This window comes from Xiphophorus hellerii, chromosome 16, assembly GCF_003331165.1.
Source record: "Xiphophorus hellerii strain 12219 chromosome 16, Xiphophorus_hellerii-4.1, whole genome shotgun sequence".
Taxonomy (NCBI): domain Eukaryota; kingdom Metazoa; phylum Chordata; class Actinopteri; order Cyprinodontiformes; family Poeciliidae; genus Xiphophorus; species Xiphophorus hellerii.
The window spans coordinates 25,017,619-25,037,717 of NC_045687.1; the positions used below are offsets into that span (position 1 = coordinate 25,017,619).

Here is a 20,099-nt window from a genome sequence, read left to right on the forward strand (position 1 = left end):
TTTCTCTTACCCATAGGCTCAGGGCAGAATCTACGGCAAACTGAAAGAGGAGAATTTTTTTGGTCCTAAAGAGGAAGTGAAACTGGAAACTCACATCAAGATGGCTGCTGCTGCTGCAGGAAGGGTCATCGGCAAAGGAGGAAAAACGGTAAGCAGCAGAAACCTCGTGCTTCCAGGCCTAATTTGAGCCTAGTCTGAGCTCCAGAGTGTTTGTTCTGCCATCAAACAAACTAACATTCAACTGTTGCTCATTCTTGAAGTAACTGAGAGTTGTGTTTGCAGGTGAATGAGCTGCAGAACCTGACAGCAGCTGAGGTGGTGGTCCCTAGAGAGCAGACACCTGATGAAAACGATCAGGTCATCGTCAAGATTAATGGACATTTCTACGCCAGCCAGGTACGTTCCCTGTAGGGTCGCTAGCCTGAGGCGCATCACATTTCATGTTTCACCTTCTGCCAATTTACAACAAACTTCAGTGTATTTCCATGATATTGTACATGACTGACCAGTACAGTGTAGGGGGAAGAAAAATGATATTCATTGTTTTACAAATAAAATGATGAAATTATGCGGTTTGTTTAATGATGTTCTCAGTAGGGCTGGGACTTTTAACGCATTAATTCTGATAAATTTATTTAATAGATTTTAAATAAATTAAATTTTTTTAAATGCAATTAATTGCTTCTTGCAAATTTTTTAAATACATTTCTGGCCAGAACTTTTATATTTGCTCGCTTCTGGTTCACCCTTAAATCTGATGGACATGCGAAATCTGCAGATAACATCAATGGAAGACAAACCGGCTTCTCTCAGCCCGCTGGGGTTTAATTTTTGCTTCAAAAACAAGACTATTGCTCTGATCAAGTTATGCTAAAAGTAGTTAGCCTGTCAGTGAAGCTGTTCAAGCCTAAAATAGCATCTCGATGCTAAAGATGTGGCAGCAGCACAGACGCTAACGTCGACGTCCACACACCACATTTCCTAACAAGTTCCAGGACTGCTCAGTAGTTCCTGAACCACTGGAAAGCTGCACCAATCTGATGGTTGAAGAACAGTTTAAAAACAATAAATATCTCTGTTAGTGGGCTCATTTGGCTATTTATTCAATAACTGAGCAGCAAAAAGGGTTTTTGAATTGAAAATGTTGCTTAATTTGTCTGTATGTAGTTTTTGATTAATTCCGATCAACTCTGTGGTCCTCTGCCTGACTTCCAGCTGGCTCAAAGGAAGATCCGAGACATCCTGACGCAGGTCAAAATGTCCCAGAAAGGTGGGATGGGTATGGGCCCCGGACCCCACCCTCAGGGCTTCACTGAGATGGGGAGCCCCACACAGGGCCTGACTCAAGACCACCAGCCACGCAGGAAGTGAGGGTCTCCTCACATTGCTGTGGGACTTCCCCGCCCCACACGCCAGACAGACACGTGCAGACGGACAGACGAACGGATACAGAAGAGTAAAACGCGGACCCAGCAATAGACAGGGAGAGATACTAAGAAGGGTGGAAGTACGCTTGATAGCCACTGAGAAACATCCTCAGTGAGAAAAACCTAAAATTAATTCAATCAAAAGATGAAATGATTGGGATAAAAAGAAACTTGAAAACAAAGACCCAGTGCCAGGCCAGAAGAGAGACTGAGTGTGGATGAGAGGATGAAGAGATGGAGAGATGATTCAGGCGCCGTGGTGTGGCTGCACAAAGCTCCTGGCTCGCTGCAGTTCTCACACACTTTGGATCGATAGCTTTCATTGACAGACAGACGGTTCTCTCCATGAAGTGATGGAGAGCTGGTGTAGTTGGTGAAACCTGTGTGAGTCTCAGCTCCACTAGCCTGTGTGCAGCTGCTTCGACGCTTCATTCCTCCACACACCTCTCCAAACATCTGCAGTCAGTCTGATATTTTAAGGGCGTTTTTTAACATAGAGATATATGTATAGAAATGTTTTATTCAGAGCTATTATGATAAGAATGCAGTGAGGCGGAGCTGGGAGAGGGAGTCTGGAAGCTGCTGCAGCGGGCGCAGGTGGGCCAGCTCTGGGGTCCTGAGGAGGGGGCCGTAGATGCTAACACTGCTCTTTAAACAGCTCTCTAAAAAGCAGCCGGAGCTGAATGAAAAAAAATGAAGAAAATATGAGGTTGTAAATATATAATCTTCAAGTTATTGTTAAAAATGCTGCGTCTGAACCACGTTTTTTAAGAAAAAAGGAGCGGTTGTCTTTATGTTTCCCTCTCCCCTGTTTGAGATGTAGCATACCGTAGTCTACAGCAAGACGAGAGGGGAGGGGGTTTCCAGGCGCCCCCTGCTGGTGGGAGGACGCAGCAAGAGACAGTAAGGAGGCGGCAGTCGGAGCTGGTCCTGCAGTTCTAATGCAGCGGTCGGCTCACAGCCCCAGTAGCCGTGCTCGCTGGCCGCCACCCGCAACGTCAACGGCATATTTTCTATATATTATATATATATGATATGTGAGTTAGCCCGGCCCCCGCTGAGTGGACTGTAGCTAGTGAGTCAGTTGTGAGGGTTTGCTGCACCTGAAAGTCCTGCAATGGCAGACAGACAAGGAGCGTCTGAGACCCTCTGCTGAGACCCTCTGCGAGCGGTCGACCGCTCTGAAGCAGCCTGGCTCTCCGGTCAGGGTCTCTGTTTCTGCTCTGACGGCACAGGAAGCAATAAGTCAAGTCTTCCGCTGCTCTCCACCTGGACCTCGGTAGAGGAAGTCTGAGTTGAGCGGAAGCAGCTTCCTGGTTTCCTCTCCCTAACCTGCCACAGGCCTGTGGGCGGAGCCTCCACATCCTGCCTGTGTATGATAAAGAGGGGCAGGAGTATGGATGCTTTTACCAAGATTAGAACAGATCAGAGAAGAAATGAAACAGAAAAAACTACCTCAGGGTAAAATTACCTCAGTATTCCTAACTTTTTTTCGCTTGCTGGTGTTTTATATAAATAGAAAAAAAGAGCTAATAGTCCTGAATATTTTTTATTTTTTTAAGAAAAAAGATTTTTTTTTTAATTATTGTCTTGTTGCTTTGGTTATTTTTTTCTGTTTTTTTATTTTTGGTGGGGATGGATAGATCAGTGAATTCAGGATGACAAAGAGGCTGTTTTCTCTTTAAGCAGAGAGCTGGTACAGTACACAACGCTGAGCTAGTTTGCCTTTCTTTGGTGGGAAAACATGCCATGTGTGTACCTGAAGTGTGATTGGAGCAGCCACTGCCTGAAGTGGAGAACTGGCCAATGGGGAGCAGTGTTACCTCAAGGGGAGGGTCCTAATAGGCTCAAGGATGACCAAACGCACCACTCTGTGGGTCATTAGCTGACCGTTATGGATGTCCTCCTCCAGACAGACAGATCCCCCCTGACCAGTCCAGTCCCTGCCTCTAGTCTTTGTCAGTGTGCCTGCCTTGAACCCTCAAGGACCCTCCTCTGGTGCCTTATTGACATCATCAGGAAGCGCTAAGCAGGAGCTGTGTTTTCTCCCTCAGCAGTTTAAGAACTTGGTTTTACAATCAGTTGTATACTTGTGGTCCAGATAGAGCCCGACTGCTCATGCTTACACTGCAGGCGGCTTTGATGTCTCTAAATGTGAATATTTATTACCTGTGCACTGACCATGATGCTCCCTGTTGGCTACATGGATGTGTATGTGAATGCAGGCATGTGTAAGTTTGTATTCAAAATTTAAATTTTTTTTTTTTTTTGTATTATTTGTTTTGGTCAGGGAATGTGGTTGGGTTCACAAGAAGCTGAAAAAAGTAGGACGAGAACCCACGGCCCTCCACCTGCAAAACCCATCGAGGATGGAGAGAATTAAAAACTTTCTGAGAAAATGGGAGCAAAATGGCAGCCATACTGCTGCGAAAAAGCTTAAAACCTGTTCAGTCATCGTTATTCTTTTGTATTTTTGGAGAAAATTTCAGAAAAAAAAACCCCAACAAGGAAAGCAGTTGAGAACAGAAAGATAATGCTAGTCATCGTAGGACACTGCCAAACGTAAAACTCCTTTCAAGTCCTCACAGTGCTGAACGAAGCGGCCTGCCGGCCTGCGCTGGCTGCCCCGCAACCTGAGCATCAAACAGGGAAAAGCCTTTTCTGTCATGTCTATGCTTCCATTTTTGCCCAGAGGCCCGAACTTCACAGCTCGGCATGGTTGCCCTGTGTCGCTTCCAAACCATAGAGCTCTGTTCACAACCGCCAAGACACATTAGTTAGGATTTATTATTCAGTCTGCAGGGTTTTTGATTGGTTAGATTTGACGGATTTTGTTTTTATTTAGTTTAGACAATACAGCAAGCTTTATTTGGACATAACATCTAGGGACTTAGCGTTGCACTAATTGATGAAATATGCTGACGACGACAAACTACCAAAACGACTGAGAACACCCAGCCCACATAGCAAAAGAAAAAAAGTGCAACAGAGAGTAGAGATGGAATGATCACCTTCAGTCTTTCTCCTCTCTTTTGTATTCTTGGAAAGGAAATATTTGATTTCCTTCAGTTTCTGAATAATGTTTAATTTTTGGAGCGGGCAGGAACATCAGGGTCCCTTGCCCTATCTTGCGCTGGTCTCCATTGTGTTCGCTTTGCTCACTTCTGTTGAAGACCTGTTGATTTTTCTATTTAGTCCACTTTAAAAAAAAAAAAAAATCAATGTTTAAACTTTCTTTTGGTTGGAAAATCTGAAAATAGTTTAACTTCTACGTGAATACATACATCTATTAACAAAACGGCTACTAAAAATACTGAAGTACTAACAAGTATCAGGATGTTAACTGTGCCAGACACACAGTAGAGGCTCGGTCCAAAAATGCAAAATGAGAATATCTGCAAATAATCTCTGAGCTGTTCCTGAAGGAAAGGTTATGTCTATGAAACAGCAGAGTCTCATCTTGGAACGGAACTCCTCTTCATTGTTTTATTTTATTTTTTAATTCTGTACATTAGAGAAAACAGCTGTTAGGATCAAACTGAAAGCCAGCACACGCTGTGCTGCCTGCAGCTCCTCTGTAGGTCAGAATGTAGTGAGAAGGACTATCTTCTAATTTGCTCTCGGCCATTTAATACCTAGTTTTGGATCATTTCTGGGCTAATTCCAGACTGATCTATTGTTGTATAAGATTGACAGAGTTTAGTGTGATGTCACCTTTAAAAATACTTCAATATTAATTTCAAATGCTAACATTAAATATGTATTAAAGTCTTCAATACTGTTTGAATCTTCATTTTAGTTTATTGTGCATGTTTTGCCCCTTTCCATTCTGAAGTACTTTGTATTACTGCTGATCATTTCTGTAGCATAAAGCTGGCCTTACATTTTTATATTCTGTAAAATATCCAATCTGCTGATTTTATGCAAGCCTAATGGGAGAAAATAACAGAAGTCATATTTTCATTTTTATTGTTGTAGCATAATTTTTGGAGCTATGTTTATTTGCAAAATTCTAAGTCTTTGGCTACAATGGGAAAGAGTTCCCAGGAATCCCTTACCAGAGAAATTCCACTCTACATGTTGGTGTTTATCAGCAACTCTTTAAAGTCTCACGAACAACTGATGAAGAAAATAGAAAAGCCTCTGTTGACACGTTGGATTAGTTGCTGGATGCAGTCATGTGTTGTCATGGATTCATAGAATATAGCGGATACTCTTTAGGGAGTGATTCTGCACCAAGGGTATTAATGCTACTTATTATGGTGAAAAATTCATCTTGTAACCACAACAGTGTAATGGCAGCACACTTATATAAACATTACCTAAACATTAGTGACATGATCAGCATTAATGTAAAATACACAATAAATTGGCAAAAAACAAAATAACAAAAGAAAAAAAACCTCAAAAAACAAAAACGAATAAAAATACCTTTTCTTGTTCCCTTTTAAGTGTAGAACCTTGGATAGTCAGACTTGGAAGCTTCTTGCTTGTTGTAGTGCGTTAAAGCTGCACTTTAAAGCGCAGTATGAGCGTCTGCCCCAACAGAACTCAGAGGAACTGACAAAACTCCAATGTGGCGAAACGTCCCGACATCCGGCTCCGAGCTGGAAAATGACAAACACGGCGGAGGGATGCTGTTACCTGGAAATAACGAAACGTGATCCTCTTAACACATAACCAGCAATGCTACCTCAAAATAAAAAAAGATCAAACACCGCTGGAAGATTGTCCGTTTTCTGAAGGTTAAAATGGACAGGAGTGAGTATTCAGACAGCTGGACATGCAAGCAGAAAGGAGGACACGATATTTTATAGCACAATTACATTTGTCACTTGTTGATTTACATTTTTCAGTTTTTAACATTGTACTTCTCCGGGTAGAGTTATAACTGAAAAGAGTAAATTTAAAGGAGACGCGCACAGGAAATCCAGAATGCACACATTTTGTGTAGTAGTGCGTGCCAGAGGTCAGGGGGCGCTGTGAGAGTCTGGAGAACCTAACTGGACTAACATCAAGCAATCACAGCAAAGTGTTGTTTGATCCTGTTTGTGTTTCATAGGCTGACTGCTGGAGGCCCATTGAAATCACAAATTTTGCCTAAACTGGATTAGAGATGAGAAGAGCTAAAGTTAGCCCGGTTTTCCTCCAGCCCCACTCCACATGTCTCCTCTCTGGGATTCATCTCCGGAATGACACCGGAAACCATGTAATTAATTTGTTAATCTACCTCCTAGGAAAAAGAAAATAGGTTATGTTCTGTTGGAAAAAAAAAGATTTCAAAATAACACCCCTTAAAAAGAAATGAAGACAGAAATTTTTCAAGAGAAATATAGATGAATGAATAACATGGTAGTGGCGTCTCCATATACTGTAGTGGATAGTCTATTAAAGGAAAAGAAACCTATACTTCTTCCAAAGATAACTTTATTTACATTCTCTGTTTTTAGTTGATTTGGAAGGAAATATATGATGGGATATCAAACAGACAAAAACAACCTAATTCTCATCGTCACCAACTCAAGATATATTAGATTTCTTTACTCAGTTCACATCTATTCCTTTTTATTTCAATGAACTTTCTTGTTTGTAACTTGAAACTCTTCATGTTTTGCCTCATTTTGATTGACTCCTATTTTTCTCTCCCTTTTCTGACATCAGATTGTAACTCTTATGTTTGGGTGCATTTAGCATTTCCTTTCTCTCTGTGAAAAGTTTCAGCGCCCTGCAAGGACCTTTTACACAAACTATGATGTATTCTCATTTCTCGTGATTCATTTGAAACAAGCAAAAGGACCTGTTTTCTAAGCTGACTGTGTTGATGCTGGTGAAAGGAGGGCGATGATGTCTCACTATTGATTTGTGTTGGATTCATCTACACTTATCAAAATTACATTTGACCTTGAAAAGGAAATTAAAGGATTTGAATCGCTGCAGTCACAGAGTCATGGATATACACTTTTATCATAAGATATTTTGGTCTTCACAGTATATGGACTTTCACCTTCTGCCTGAATGATTTCTTTACTCCTCATCAACACTTATTTTAATTCCTTGTAAACAAACAGAGCATAGATATGAATGTGTTATTAAAAGATGAGATAATGGATCTAGTTTGCCTTGTGTGTGTTTTTGTTTGCACAGATCATAACAGCGGTAAATTCATATGTAGATGGTGGTAGTCATCAGTGTTAAAGTAGCTTTAAAAGATGTATGAAATAGATTCTGGTCTCCTTGGCAACCATAAGAAGCCAAACAGTGTTAACCCCCTGCTGGTTTGGGTAGATTCAGCCACATTACTTCCTGTGTCTTTTCCTGTCAAACCTTCAACACGAGCCATACTTCCTCCGCTTTTGCCTGGCTGTCGGCTGAAACACATAAATGTTGCTGCTGGTGTTTTGGTCTCAGTATTTTTGTCCCTAGCTGTTTTACTACTTCTTACTACTTTTCCCACAAACAGAACATGTATGTATGTTATGGAACTCTTGATGCAAAATGGAGTATCTGAACAAAACTCAATCATACTTAGGAAAGACACGCAAGCTCCACTAAGAGGGTCTTCGAGACTGTAGGAAAAGATGGAAAAGATCAGAATTCTGGTCTTGATTGGTTTATGAAATACTCAGCAACTTCAAGAAAGAGAATTGTGATGGGTATATACATTTTAAAATTGCCTCCAATAGTTGCCTTGTGCTGAGACCCCCATGTAAAGCTTGATGTAAGATTTAAACATACATACAAATATTTCTGCTAGAGACCTACATCTTTGCCCTAAGCAGTGTGAACTGCCTTGTTGCTGAAAAATGCTATATAAATAAAAGTTCTTCTTTGATATGAAGGGAAAATTCTTTTAACACCGGATGATTGTCTGCATAATATAATGCAGTATATTCCCTTAACACAACTAACCTATCAAAAAATGTTTCAGGGTCTGAAACAAGCCCCTACTTTACTTGCCCCTCCACCAGGCTAAGCTGGTTTGTTTATTTTCATTTGGGTTTTTTATTCACCAGTCACAGTGACGGTAAAGACGAGTTAAGCTAGGTTTGTAGTTGACGCATTAAACTGGGCATGAGGGGTTGCGCACCAATTGCACCGCCCTGTATCTGACTCTTGACCTCTGACACTATTTCCAAATTATGATGCCGGCTCGTGCATCTCCAAATGTTTTTAACTTTTAAAAATTTTCAATGCAAAAATACGTTGGGCCACTGATGGGCAGCCAGAGCGGCCCAAACACCAGGCTCAGCAGATTTTCTGGGAAAACCCTGGATTTCATTTGAGTTTAAGGATAAGTTAATCATATCTAAAACAGGGCAGTGATCAAAAGGAACACTTTTTAAAAATGATTTGGTTGGGACAGGATCCAGCATGCATGCTGGCGGTTTGGAAGAAGCTAATACTTTTGATTACTCAGAAAGCTCTACTGACTCAAAACAGTCCAAACACATCCAGTTCTGTTGTTACATTCAGAGGCGGTCCTAGCCCGTTTGGCGCCCTGGGTGAGCCACCTTTTCTTCAACTATAAAATTTACATACCATCTCAAGTTTATTTCTACTAACTTAAATTGACTAATCAAGAAAAATCTTGCAGTTGCTGAGTATTTTATGAAATTGGACAAAAAAGAACCCTAGAATTATTCTTTATTAATGGTGAAAAATACAATGTTCTAGTTTGGCGAAGGGTCTTTTTATAGAGCAGTGGACTATTTTTGCAGGATTAATAGAACACTTCTAGATTTGTAGACTGCAGTTTTCTCTCCAGTTTCCTGGTGAGCTGCTTTAGAGTACTCAGTTCTGGACTTACCAATCTTCCATGAATAGCTATGAATAGTTATTTTCTTTTTTTTTAAGGGGGCTTCATTGTCTAATGCCACACACAATGAGTGCAGAGAACTGGTGGACCGCATGGTGTGGAAATACTCATCTTGAATCTTGAATGTGAACAAAACAAAGATGATTGTTGATTTCAGGATCCCAAATCCCATTTTCATCATGGGTGAAGAAGTGGAGGAATATAAATACCTCAGTGTTCATCTGGGCAGCAGACTGGACCGGAAATGCAACAGTGAAGTATCTATAAAAAGGAACAGAGCAGACTGGACTTGTTGAAGCTAAGATTCTTCAAGATTTGAAGCAAGATGCTGCAGATCTTCTATCAGTCTGTTGTTGAGTTTGTCATTTTGTTTTCAGAACCGTTGTAATCCAGACCACTACAGGAGAATCTTTCTACCCACAGCCATCAGCATCTACAATAAGTCTTTTAAGAATTTGAAGTAATATGCGTTACAACAGCATTTTCTTTCCCTTTTGGATCATTAAAGTATTTTTTAATTTAACTGAATTAAATTTGAAGTTATTAAAAGATCGACAAGAGACCAAATCAAAATAAATGTTTTATAAAATAAAATAAAATGATAAAGATGGCTGAAACTGAAACATTGTGACAACATAGCAGTAATTCAATTCATGCATATCTATTGCCCATTAAAAGTAACAATAAACAAATTTGTCTTATATATGGAATTTACAACGTATGGATTTTCGTGTCAGGGTTTAAGACCGTCATCCAATAACATCTGCACTGCTTCCTGCTCTTATCCCAGCTTCTCAATGTTTTTGCTAAGTTTTTTCAGCTGTAATATTCGGTAGAGACACCAGATGGCAGCATAACAACCTCTTCAATTTTTAATTAATTAATCTAGTCATTTTTATTGGAGCCTTGCAACAAAAATTTCCTCACTATGTACATTGTAAATATGTAGTTGAAAGACAATAGATTCTGTCTACACCTATATCTAGAAATCAACACTCATTTAAAAAATGACAGCTTCATATTTCAGCAGATAATGTATCTGTAGTAAACACTGTTGTTTGACCCAGAGGTAAAACTTTAGGTGATATTGGCTGTCTTTGCATAGTACATATACTGTATGTATATACACATACATATGTATACACACACCCACACTTGCACCCCCCCCCCATATACAGTATATATACTGTATACTGTATACTGTATATATATATATATATATATATATATATATATATATATATATATATATATATATATACACAGTATATCTCATGCCATTTTAGTTTTTTGAGTTAGTTGGCATAATTTCTTTGAGACATAATGTCCTCAATTCATTGTAAACCCAAGGTGCTTGATCTATGCTCACAGTCAGTTTCTTAACGGATGTGTGCTTATAACGGGTTAATTATTATTCAAAAATACACATAAGGTCACGGTCTTGTTTGTCTCAAAAACATGTACCCAAGACAGTTATGTAGACAGTGTTATCTGTCCATTACAGAGTAAAAATGTATGAACATTTGTGAGTGAAAATTGGGTAAATGTGGTCGGAAAGCTTAGAATTGTTTTTAATAAATTTAGTTTATTTATCATTTAATATGTATTGGGCCTTTGAGGAATATAAAAACGATATCTGACAGTTCTTTTAACAGAAAAAATTTGGAAAATATTTTAAGAGGTATAAAATGGTACGACAGTGGCATCTAGTGGTGAATTACTTAAATTGATAAACACATAATTGACTCGCATCAAAAAATTATGAAAACCTCACTTTATATAAATCAACCGCGTTGAATTGAAATAAAGTCAGAGACACCTGACTGAGGGGGGGAGATGATCATACTGGTAGTTAGTCGGTGTGAGGGTGAAGAGTATAAAATGGAGCCAGATGATTCGCTGATGATTAGTGACCCCTAAAGGGGAAAGCTGAAAAGAGAATATGTTTAGCAATTAACTAAAGATAACTGAGCATCTATCCAGCTGTGCAGATATTTTGCAATTTAACTTGAATCTAAACATAAAGGAACCTGTGTAAATTTTAGAACCCAACCCATTCTGCCTTTCTGCTTCTGCTGTAGTTGTGACTCTATTGAGGCCATCAAAACCTGAAAGCTTTTAATTGTCAGTTAAACGTTCTTGATTTAAAAAAAAACCCAAAACACTGAAATAAGTAATCTTACTAAAAGAAAAAAAAAAATTCTAGTAGACAAAGAAAGAAACAGCAGATGAGATAATCTACTCACTAGAAGCGTTTTTAAAATCACCCAGAATTTCTAGAGCTTTGATGGTTTCCTACTGTCCCATGTTTGTATTTTTGGACTGTACAGAAACATTTTCCAGTTGCAAGTTTAATTTTCTCAAGTCCTCATGATTTTTAAAAAAGTTTGGCCTTTAGTTATTGCCACACTTTTAAATTTCACTAACATTTCTAAAGTTTTGACATTTAGAAAGTTTTCACTTCTCTTCAGTGAGTTTTGCGTAAAGACTTTCTGTTCGATTGTGGAGCTTTGTCGCCATCTTGTGGCATAAAACAAGAGTCCTCTATATTTCAGAGAGGCTAGATGAGAGAATCTCCTTCTGACATGCATGTTCTTCTCTGCAGATTCAACTATGCTATTCTGAAATGATTAAACGTCTTTGAGTGTCCTAAATAGTGCTATGTAAGTTTTATTTATTATTATTATTGTTATTATTATTGTTATTGTTATTATTATTATTATTATTATTGTTATTATTATTATTGTTATTATATCTGTAGATGGAGATACTTTTGAAGCATATCCATTAAAATCTGTATTCTTCTAAACAATACAGATAGCTTAAAAACATGCTCTATTCCATTCTAATGTTGGACCAAACTGTGCAATATTAGATTCCACGCTACAGTCCCTTAATGTAGTCAGTGCAAATAAACCTTTACATATCCAAATAAAGCTTTCTCTGAATGTGATGAAGTAATGTGATAACAGGAGAGCAAATAGCTGTTCACTGTTTGATGACCAGACCTCCAGTATCTCCAAAGACTGTGCATGGTTGCATGATGCAAGGTTTTCTTAATCTTCACAATCAATTTACCATTAAATCTGCAGCAATATGAGATTAGTGAGAATATTCTATGCTTTTCACTGAGTTTTTATTCTGCTTTGCAAGTGCTATTATTATAATAATAGCATTATTATAATAATAGCACTAGCATTTGAATAATAATAGCATTTGCAATCATTTGGCAATTTACAAAAAGTAAATTGGTGATACAGTGAAATACATTATTGCTGTTAAAGAGAACAGTTTAATTGCAAATTTGAGTAATTTGATAAATTGATATCAAATAATGATGTCTACAGTCAAATATGACGTCTACAGAAACCTAATATATGTATTATATCTAGAAAAGCTTAATGAAAATGTTATCAGTCAGAGGCTCGGTGGCGCCGGTGCATGGCAGCCTCTCTTCTGTCAGTCTGCCCCAGGACAGCTGTGGCTACTATCCAGTAGCTTTCCACCATCAGTGTGTGAGTGACTGACTGTAGTGCGCAGCGCTTTGGGGTTTACTGGACTTGATAAATCAATATACAAACACAAAGCCAAAGACTTTTTTTATCTACTATTTGATAAGATATACAGTTTTTTTGATAGTCATTAAAACAATTGAGGTTATTTCTTTGAGAATGTGTGTATTCTGGACAGAGTCAATAAATAAGTACTGGTTCAAGTAACTTTAGAGACATGTAGAGTTAATATTAGTAACAGAAGCTTGTTTCTGATAGGAAATCAGACTTGTCTTCCAAAACACCCCCAAAAAACAAAACATAAAACAATGTGAAAGAAGTGGTAATTTCATTGTGTTAAAAAGATCTGTCAAAACTGATCAGTTCGTTGTCAGGTGTGCTGGTGCTTGTCTCCAGTGGTGGTCAGACACCGAAATGTTTAAATTATTTGACATGTTGTCCAAGCTCAAAGTAGAAGCAACAGAAGAAATTCTGAACGGAATTGTTCATATTTAGGATTTTTTATAGAATTGTCAATAAGAGAAAATGCTCCGTCTGCCAAAAGAGACATCTCCACCGTCTCCTTCTAGCTTAAAGGAACTCCATTTGGCCTACCATCTTTCGCAGTTATGAAAGTTAGTCATCCATGTTATTTCAGAGAATCATGTCCTCCACATCATTCTCTTCTCCCTTTTCAGATCCCGTTTCCTTCTCTGTTTTCCATATGTGCCTCACTCCATATCATGTTTTCCACTTGCTCAGTTTCCACCCAACCTTTCTCCTCACCCAATGTCATATTTCTCCATTAGTCGGGATTTTTAGCCACCTCTTGTATCTCCTATTAAAGGAAGTTCTAGATCATTTACCACAAATGTGCATCCATCACCGTCTCCTTCACTCTGACACCCCCTCCCCACACACACACCCACGCTCACACACACATACACAGACTTATTTTCCAATACTTCATTGGACGCTGCATGCAGTTCCATTACATCCTGGGGGTTATCCCAGGATGTAATGGATTTTTATGTATGAATTTATGTAATGAATTTTTATGTAACTAAATGTAAGACAATAACTATTATTAGCTTGACTTTGTAATGGTCTTACAATAAGATCTTGCAGAGTTTGATGCCAGCTTGTTTGGTTTAAACAAAAACACACACCAGAATCTGCCACAGTCGCATCAATATAAAGGTCCAAAAGTGCAGGGCTAAATCAAATTGATCAGAGATTATGAGATGAGTACGTTCTTTTACTGTTGCCCATGTTCCATGAATATGAGCCTTGTTACAGGATCGAACATTGCCTCATGATTTTATTTTTGCAGACAATGTTTAGAGTGAACTCCTGTGATAGAGGTGATTACCAAAGGGACAAATGAATAATTGACTTAATTTTATAAATAAGAAGGGCTGCTAATGCATGTCAGAGCGAGCAAATAAAATAAAGTACGTTAGAGAAGTTGACAGAAACACGAGAAAAGGAGGAAATGACAGAGAGCTGCAGAGTAGGGGAGGATAAAGTCAGAGAAGCAGCAACGCTTAGTGAGGTCAGCAGGTTAAGGATGGAGGTGTGGAAATCAAGAGGAAAAATATGAGGTAGGAGGGCTGGGGAGGAGAGAGAAGGTATCATTAGTCCTTCTTAGTTATCATTATGAAGATTAAAGTGAAGTCTGCCCATAAGTTTTAACCCTTTCCCCTCTATCTTTATGCATTCAGTGATTTTTAGGTCTTATCAAGCTGCTTTGACACAGATCAGGTCTGGTCACACAGTACCAGTCAAACTGAATTAAATATTTAGAAAATTACTAACTATTCAATAGTTTTGTTTCTTTATATTGTCTCTCAAAGTTTGCATTGCACTGCTGTAAGACTGATTTTCTCTTTACTCCAGTTCTTGTGTCTGTATCACATTTACTTTGGCAAACATCTGTAAAATAATGTATATTCACTTCCATTCATTCTGGTGCACAGCCTTGATGATAATTATAATTATCTGCATAGCCATCTGGACAATTCCTGCTTATTCTTGCAAAGTTGCGGGGTTGGGAGTGTGTATGCATGTGTGTGTGTGGGTTAGGGTTAGGGTGTGTGTGTGGGGGGGGGTGCTGGCGCCTATCTCCAGCAGTCATTGAGTAAACAATGTAGTTCCTCTCAGACAAGTTACCACTTGGAAGTAGATGAAAGATTTTAGTAATTTTGAACAAAAAAAAAAAAAATCTGAAAATGTGTCATGCCCCCTTTACTCGGATTCTCCAAAATGAAACCGAAATCGATCATCTAATTATTGAATATGGTGTAACTCAGTCTCGGTCTGCAGAAATTGTGGTGCTGATTTGTATTTAGCCTTTTTTTACTCTAAAGCCCCTAAATAAAATTCATTGCAGCATGTAGCAGGAACCTGCGAGATGTGACACTATTAGTTTCAGGTCAAAAATAAGTTTGAATTTTCTATTCTATTTTCTATTTCCATTGACTTCCATTCATTTCTACAGCCTATACCTTACCCTTATCTTAACCCTAACTATTACATACCTAACAATAACCAAAACGTAATTCACACCTTAGTCCTAAATCTGACCCCTGACCCAAAAACAGCGTTTCCCCTTGTGGGGACCAGGCTTCAGTCCCCACAAAGAGCAGTGGGTCCCCACAACGTAATATGTGTCAGGAAAATGGTCCCCACAAGGTATTAGAAACAAACGCACACACATACACATTTTCCCCAACATGATAATTAGCAGATTAGCAGGAGTAGAGAGATGTATAGGATAGAAAGAGAGAGACTCATCCAAATAAAAGTGACGATCAGAGTATCAATCAAAAATGAGCAAAAGACAGACAGGAGCTGCACAAACAAGCACACGCACACACACCCCCACACACTCTGTCTCTGTCTTTTTCTGTCATGCACCCATGCAGACATATAATCACTCCCACCACCATCTTATACACAAAACACACACACTGCCTTCTTCAACTCTCCTTTCTTTCTCACTCTCTTTCACCAGCACACATGCTCTCTCTCTCTCTCTCTCTCACACACACACACACACGCACACACACATACTCAGAGGCAGCCCGTGTGATTATGAGTGATGGTTGCAGCTTGTGTCTATCCATTACGGCGGTCTGGCTCAGACAGGTGAACAGGCTGATACATGAGCAGGGCTTTATCTGCACTCACCGACTCCCCACACCGTTTCATTCAGCCGCTCACAATGTTAACTGCTCCAGCCCCCACCATGAGCGCCCCCCCTCCCCCACCCACACACACACATACCCCCCCCCCACACACACCCCCACGCACACACACACACACACACCCACCCACACACACACACACCCCCACACCCACCTACACACCCACGCACACACACACACACCCCCACACCCCCACCCACCCACACACACACACACACACTGCCTCCATCACACCTTCGCTGCCACAAAGAAGGAAATTTTAAAGCCCAGCTACCATTTAAATATAATTTCTTTATCAGGATTTCATACTAATGGCAGAGTAGGGAGAAACATGAGGTGGCTGTTATCAGGGCTGCACAGAGGCCTCATTAGTCACACTTTCCTTTAATTGGTAATCAAACATTCAGGTGGAATGTTTCTTTTTCAAAATATATTTGTGTTTGCATGTTGAGGATAATTAATAAAAAAATTATTGATTACTTAAAAATACTGATTCAAATTGAAGCTCCAATTGCTTTCCAGCATAATGAGAGAGATGATCTGTATGTGAGTTTAATGCATCATTCTAGGTGGACAGGATCATATTTAACGTAAATGAGGGACAATATACCTGGATTTAATACGTCACAGGGAGATACATGTTTTTAAATTTATATGTCAGTCATCACAGGAGAATTATGGGTCTTTATGTCATAAGCTCTCATACAACTAGAGACATTTTATCTGAAGTGTTTTTCTGGGCAGATAAAATGCTGTCAATTTGTCTTGTAGCCAAACAGCTACAATCTTTGTCTCTCAAAGTTTGCATTGCACTGATGCACTGCTGTAAGACTGATTTTCTCTTAGTTTTACTCCAATTCTTGTGCCTGAACAAATTCAGAGTGATGACATTTTGTCTGTTATGCAAACTTAAATCACCCACCAAACCATCAAATCTGTCAGGAGTCTGTTTAATTGATAAACAATGCAATGGAGAAAATATGACAGAAAAATGTCTGAGCTAATGTGAATAAAGTTTTTTAAGTCAGCAGCAGAAAGGCCGAGGGAGGGACAGAGAGAGAAGTTAATACACCAAGCCAAACGGGGGAGCAAACTGAAACAGTCTGCAGCGTCTCATTCTAGCACTCTCACTAGTGTTGCAGTGTAATGGATCGTCGTGTCACACAGAGCATTGTGCAGCTTCATTTCAGCTACAGCCACTGTTTCTATCATTTGGAGCTTTAAAACTTATAAACACCTGTGTGTTACGTGTGTGTTTGGCCTTGTTTTTGATACAGTGTTAGGACCATTTTTCCAACAAATGCTATGTCATGAGGACTGGTTTGTCCTACTAGGGTCCAAAGCCCGGGCCTTATGACAAGTGCTGCTTTTCGGTTGTGGTTTAGGTTTAGGAATAGGGTGTGAATTGAGTTTAGGTTAAGGTTTATGGAGGAATGTTTCTGCCATAATCCAAGAGCACACATTTTCAGTCTGAAAGTAGGATTTCATAGAAAAGTTCCTCTATAGAGGTTAAGCATGTACTGGTAACAGTTAGATTTACGGTTAGGGACAGGCTATAGAAATAAATGAAAAATGAATGGGCGTCAATGAAAAGTCCCTGACATGACAGCATGACATTTTTATAATTTCAAAGTATCTACACTGGTTTAACAGGAGCTTCATGTTAGAATAGAATTTGTTCTACAGTGTTTTAGAGATTACCCAACCAGCGACTGGATGAGAACAAGTCCAGAACAAATTCCTTTAATTGGTAATCAAACATTCAGGTAGAATGTTTCTTTTTCAAAATATATTTGTGTTTGCATGTTGAGGATAATTAATAAAAAAAATTATTGACTACTTAAAAATCCTGAAATTGAGGGAAAGTGAGGGAAATTCTGGAGACTGTATTGGATGTACAAACACACACTTGTCTCTCATTGCATATACTGTATATATATACTGTATATATATGTATATATATTTGTATATTTGTATATATGTACATGTCATTCATTGTTTCATTTATGAAGCTGAAGGTAGCAGCAGCATTTCTACATTCACATCGATGTCAAAGAGGCCGGTTCAAATTAAAGAAGCTAGTGTAGTCGGATCTAAAGACGGCAGAATGCATTGCAGAGTAAACAACATAGCAACGTTTGTGTCACAATATTTTCCATCTGTCCATCCATTTTCTGTACACCCTTGTCCCTAGTGGGGTTGGGAGGGGTGCTGGTGTCTAACTCCAGCAAACGTTTCGGGTGAGAAGCGGGGTCACCTGCACAGGTCTCCAGTCTGTCGCAGTCATAATATTTTATTGAAATTTATAAAATCTAAACAGCCTACAGTATTATTACGGTTTTGTTTTTATATATAAAATAAATATTTCTCAAGTAAAGTCTATTGTTACAATTAATCATGGACCCTTTAAGCAACCCCTCCCAGTCCCCCAAAAGACTTGCAACACGCCCTGTCATCTTCTAAACAGCCACCAGAGGGCGATAACCCTCCCATTGAGAAACCTTGATCTTTTTCCTTTTTCACCACCAAACCACATACAGTATATTACAAATATGTAGTGTTTTACAAAGTGTGAACAACAAAATACAAACTCAACTGTGTAAATATAAAACATGATTTGTTAGTTTAAAATAATTAGACTGGGTTAAAAACTATGGACAGTCCTAATGGCAGGCGAAAGAGATTTTGTAAAAAACATTTTTTCCCAGTTCAAACACACATTCACACAAGCGGTCCTAAAGCAACACAGACAACCCCCTTGTTTCAAGCCAGATGCCTGCATGTCTTTCTGCTCCAACAACAGCTCTCCTGACTCCTGGGAACTGACCTCTCAAAGGGTCAAAGGTCAGCCTCCAGCCTATTGCTGTTGATGAATGGCATCCTGAAAAGTGTCTGTGAGTGCATATGTGAAACAGAATGAGCATTTATCTGAGTCTCTGTGCATGTGTCTCACAGTGGTTGACACTGCGTAGCTTCAAGAGCTACCAACACAAATAGAAACCCTTTTGTGTGTGTGTATGTGTGTGTGATTTACCATTGTCTGTAATCTGAGATAGACTTTTAATAATTTGATTAGAAAAATGGAAATTAGATTACAGCACAGCAGCAGGTCCTGTGTGTAAATGGGCCACACACAAAGCCAGGACATTGAGAGAACAAACACACACACATGTGCACACACGCACGCACGCAAACAGCTCAAAACACACTTGCTTGGAGTGTCTATATCTGCCTCTCTTTGCAGAGATTTGTTTCAAGCAGAAGGTATGAAATCACTAAGGAGGTCAGAGGTCATGAGGGTTACTTAAAACAGAAGCACAAACGTAAGAAAAGTGATAACCTTTAGGAGAAAAACAACAACTCAACTTTACACTAATTCAAACTTACATGATAAGCTCTAAAGATGCAGTGTCCCATTTGGAGCAGTAAAGACTATTGGTATCTGTCCTGTAACCACAGTGAGAAGAGCTGGATGGGCTTCAACAGCAGGAGCCATGACTCCTGATCTGATTTCAACATCACACAAGTTCTGCTAGGTTACATGGAGAAGTATAGCTCGACTTTCTGTAATAGAAAAAACACTGGAGCATGGAGAAAGTTTAATAACTCAATGTTATTTACCTTGATATTCATGCAAATACATGTCCTGATATTGTTGCCTGATTTCAGGTTATAGATTGTATTTTAAACCAAGCAGTGCTTCTGAACACTGTTGAAAGATAAAGGTTTGCTCATTTTGATCCACAATGTGATATTATTATTTTTAAAACTCTCTGTCTTATTGGATTAACTGTTTTCGTGCCAATTCACAACAACCTTCACCTACAAAACAACCATCACCAACAGAACAACCTTCACCAACAAAACAACCATCACCAACAAAACAACCATCACCAACAAAACAACCTTCACCAACAAAACAACCATCACCAACAAAACAACCTTCACCAACAAAACAACATTCACCAACAAAACAACCATCACCAACAGAACAACCTTCACCAACAAAACAACCATCACCAACAAAACAACCTTCACCAACAAAACAACCATCACCAACAAAACAACCATCACCAACAAAACAACCTTCACCAACAAAACAACCATCACCAACAAAACAACCTTCACCAACAAAACAACCATCACCAGCTCGATG

The 20,099-nt window shown here is 39.1% G+C and overlaps 1 protein-coding gene across 1 annotated transcript in view; it reads left to right on the forward strand.

Moving 5' to 3' along the window:
• igf2bp1 (insulin-like growth factor 2 mRNA binding protein 1) overlaps window positions 1-7,540 on the forward strand; it is a 45,883-nt gene extending 38,343 nt beyond the window's left edge. Inside the window, exons 13-15 of the mRNA XM_032588509.1 lie at window positions 17-148; window positions 283-396; window positions 1,216-7,540. Coding sequence (XP_032444400.1) covers window positions 17-148; window positions 283-396; window positions 1,216-1,371 — 402 coding nt within the window. The 3' untranslated portion in view covers window positions 1,372-7,540. The remainder of the gene's footprint in view (window positions 1-16; window positions 149-282; window positions 397-1,215) is intronic.
• The last annotated feature ends 12,559 nt before the right edge of the window (window positions 7,541-20,099 follow it).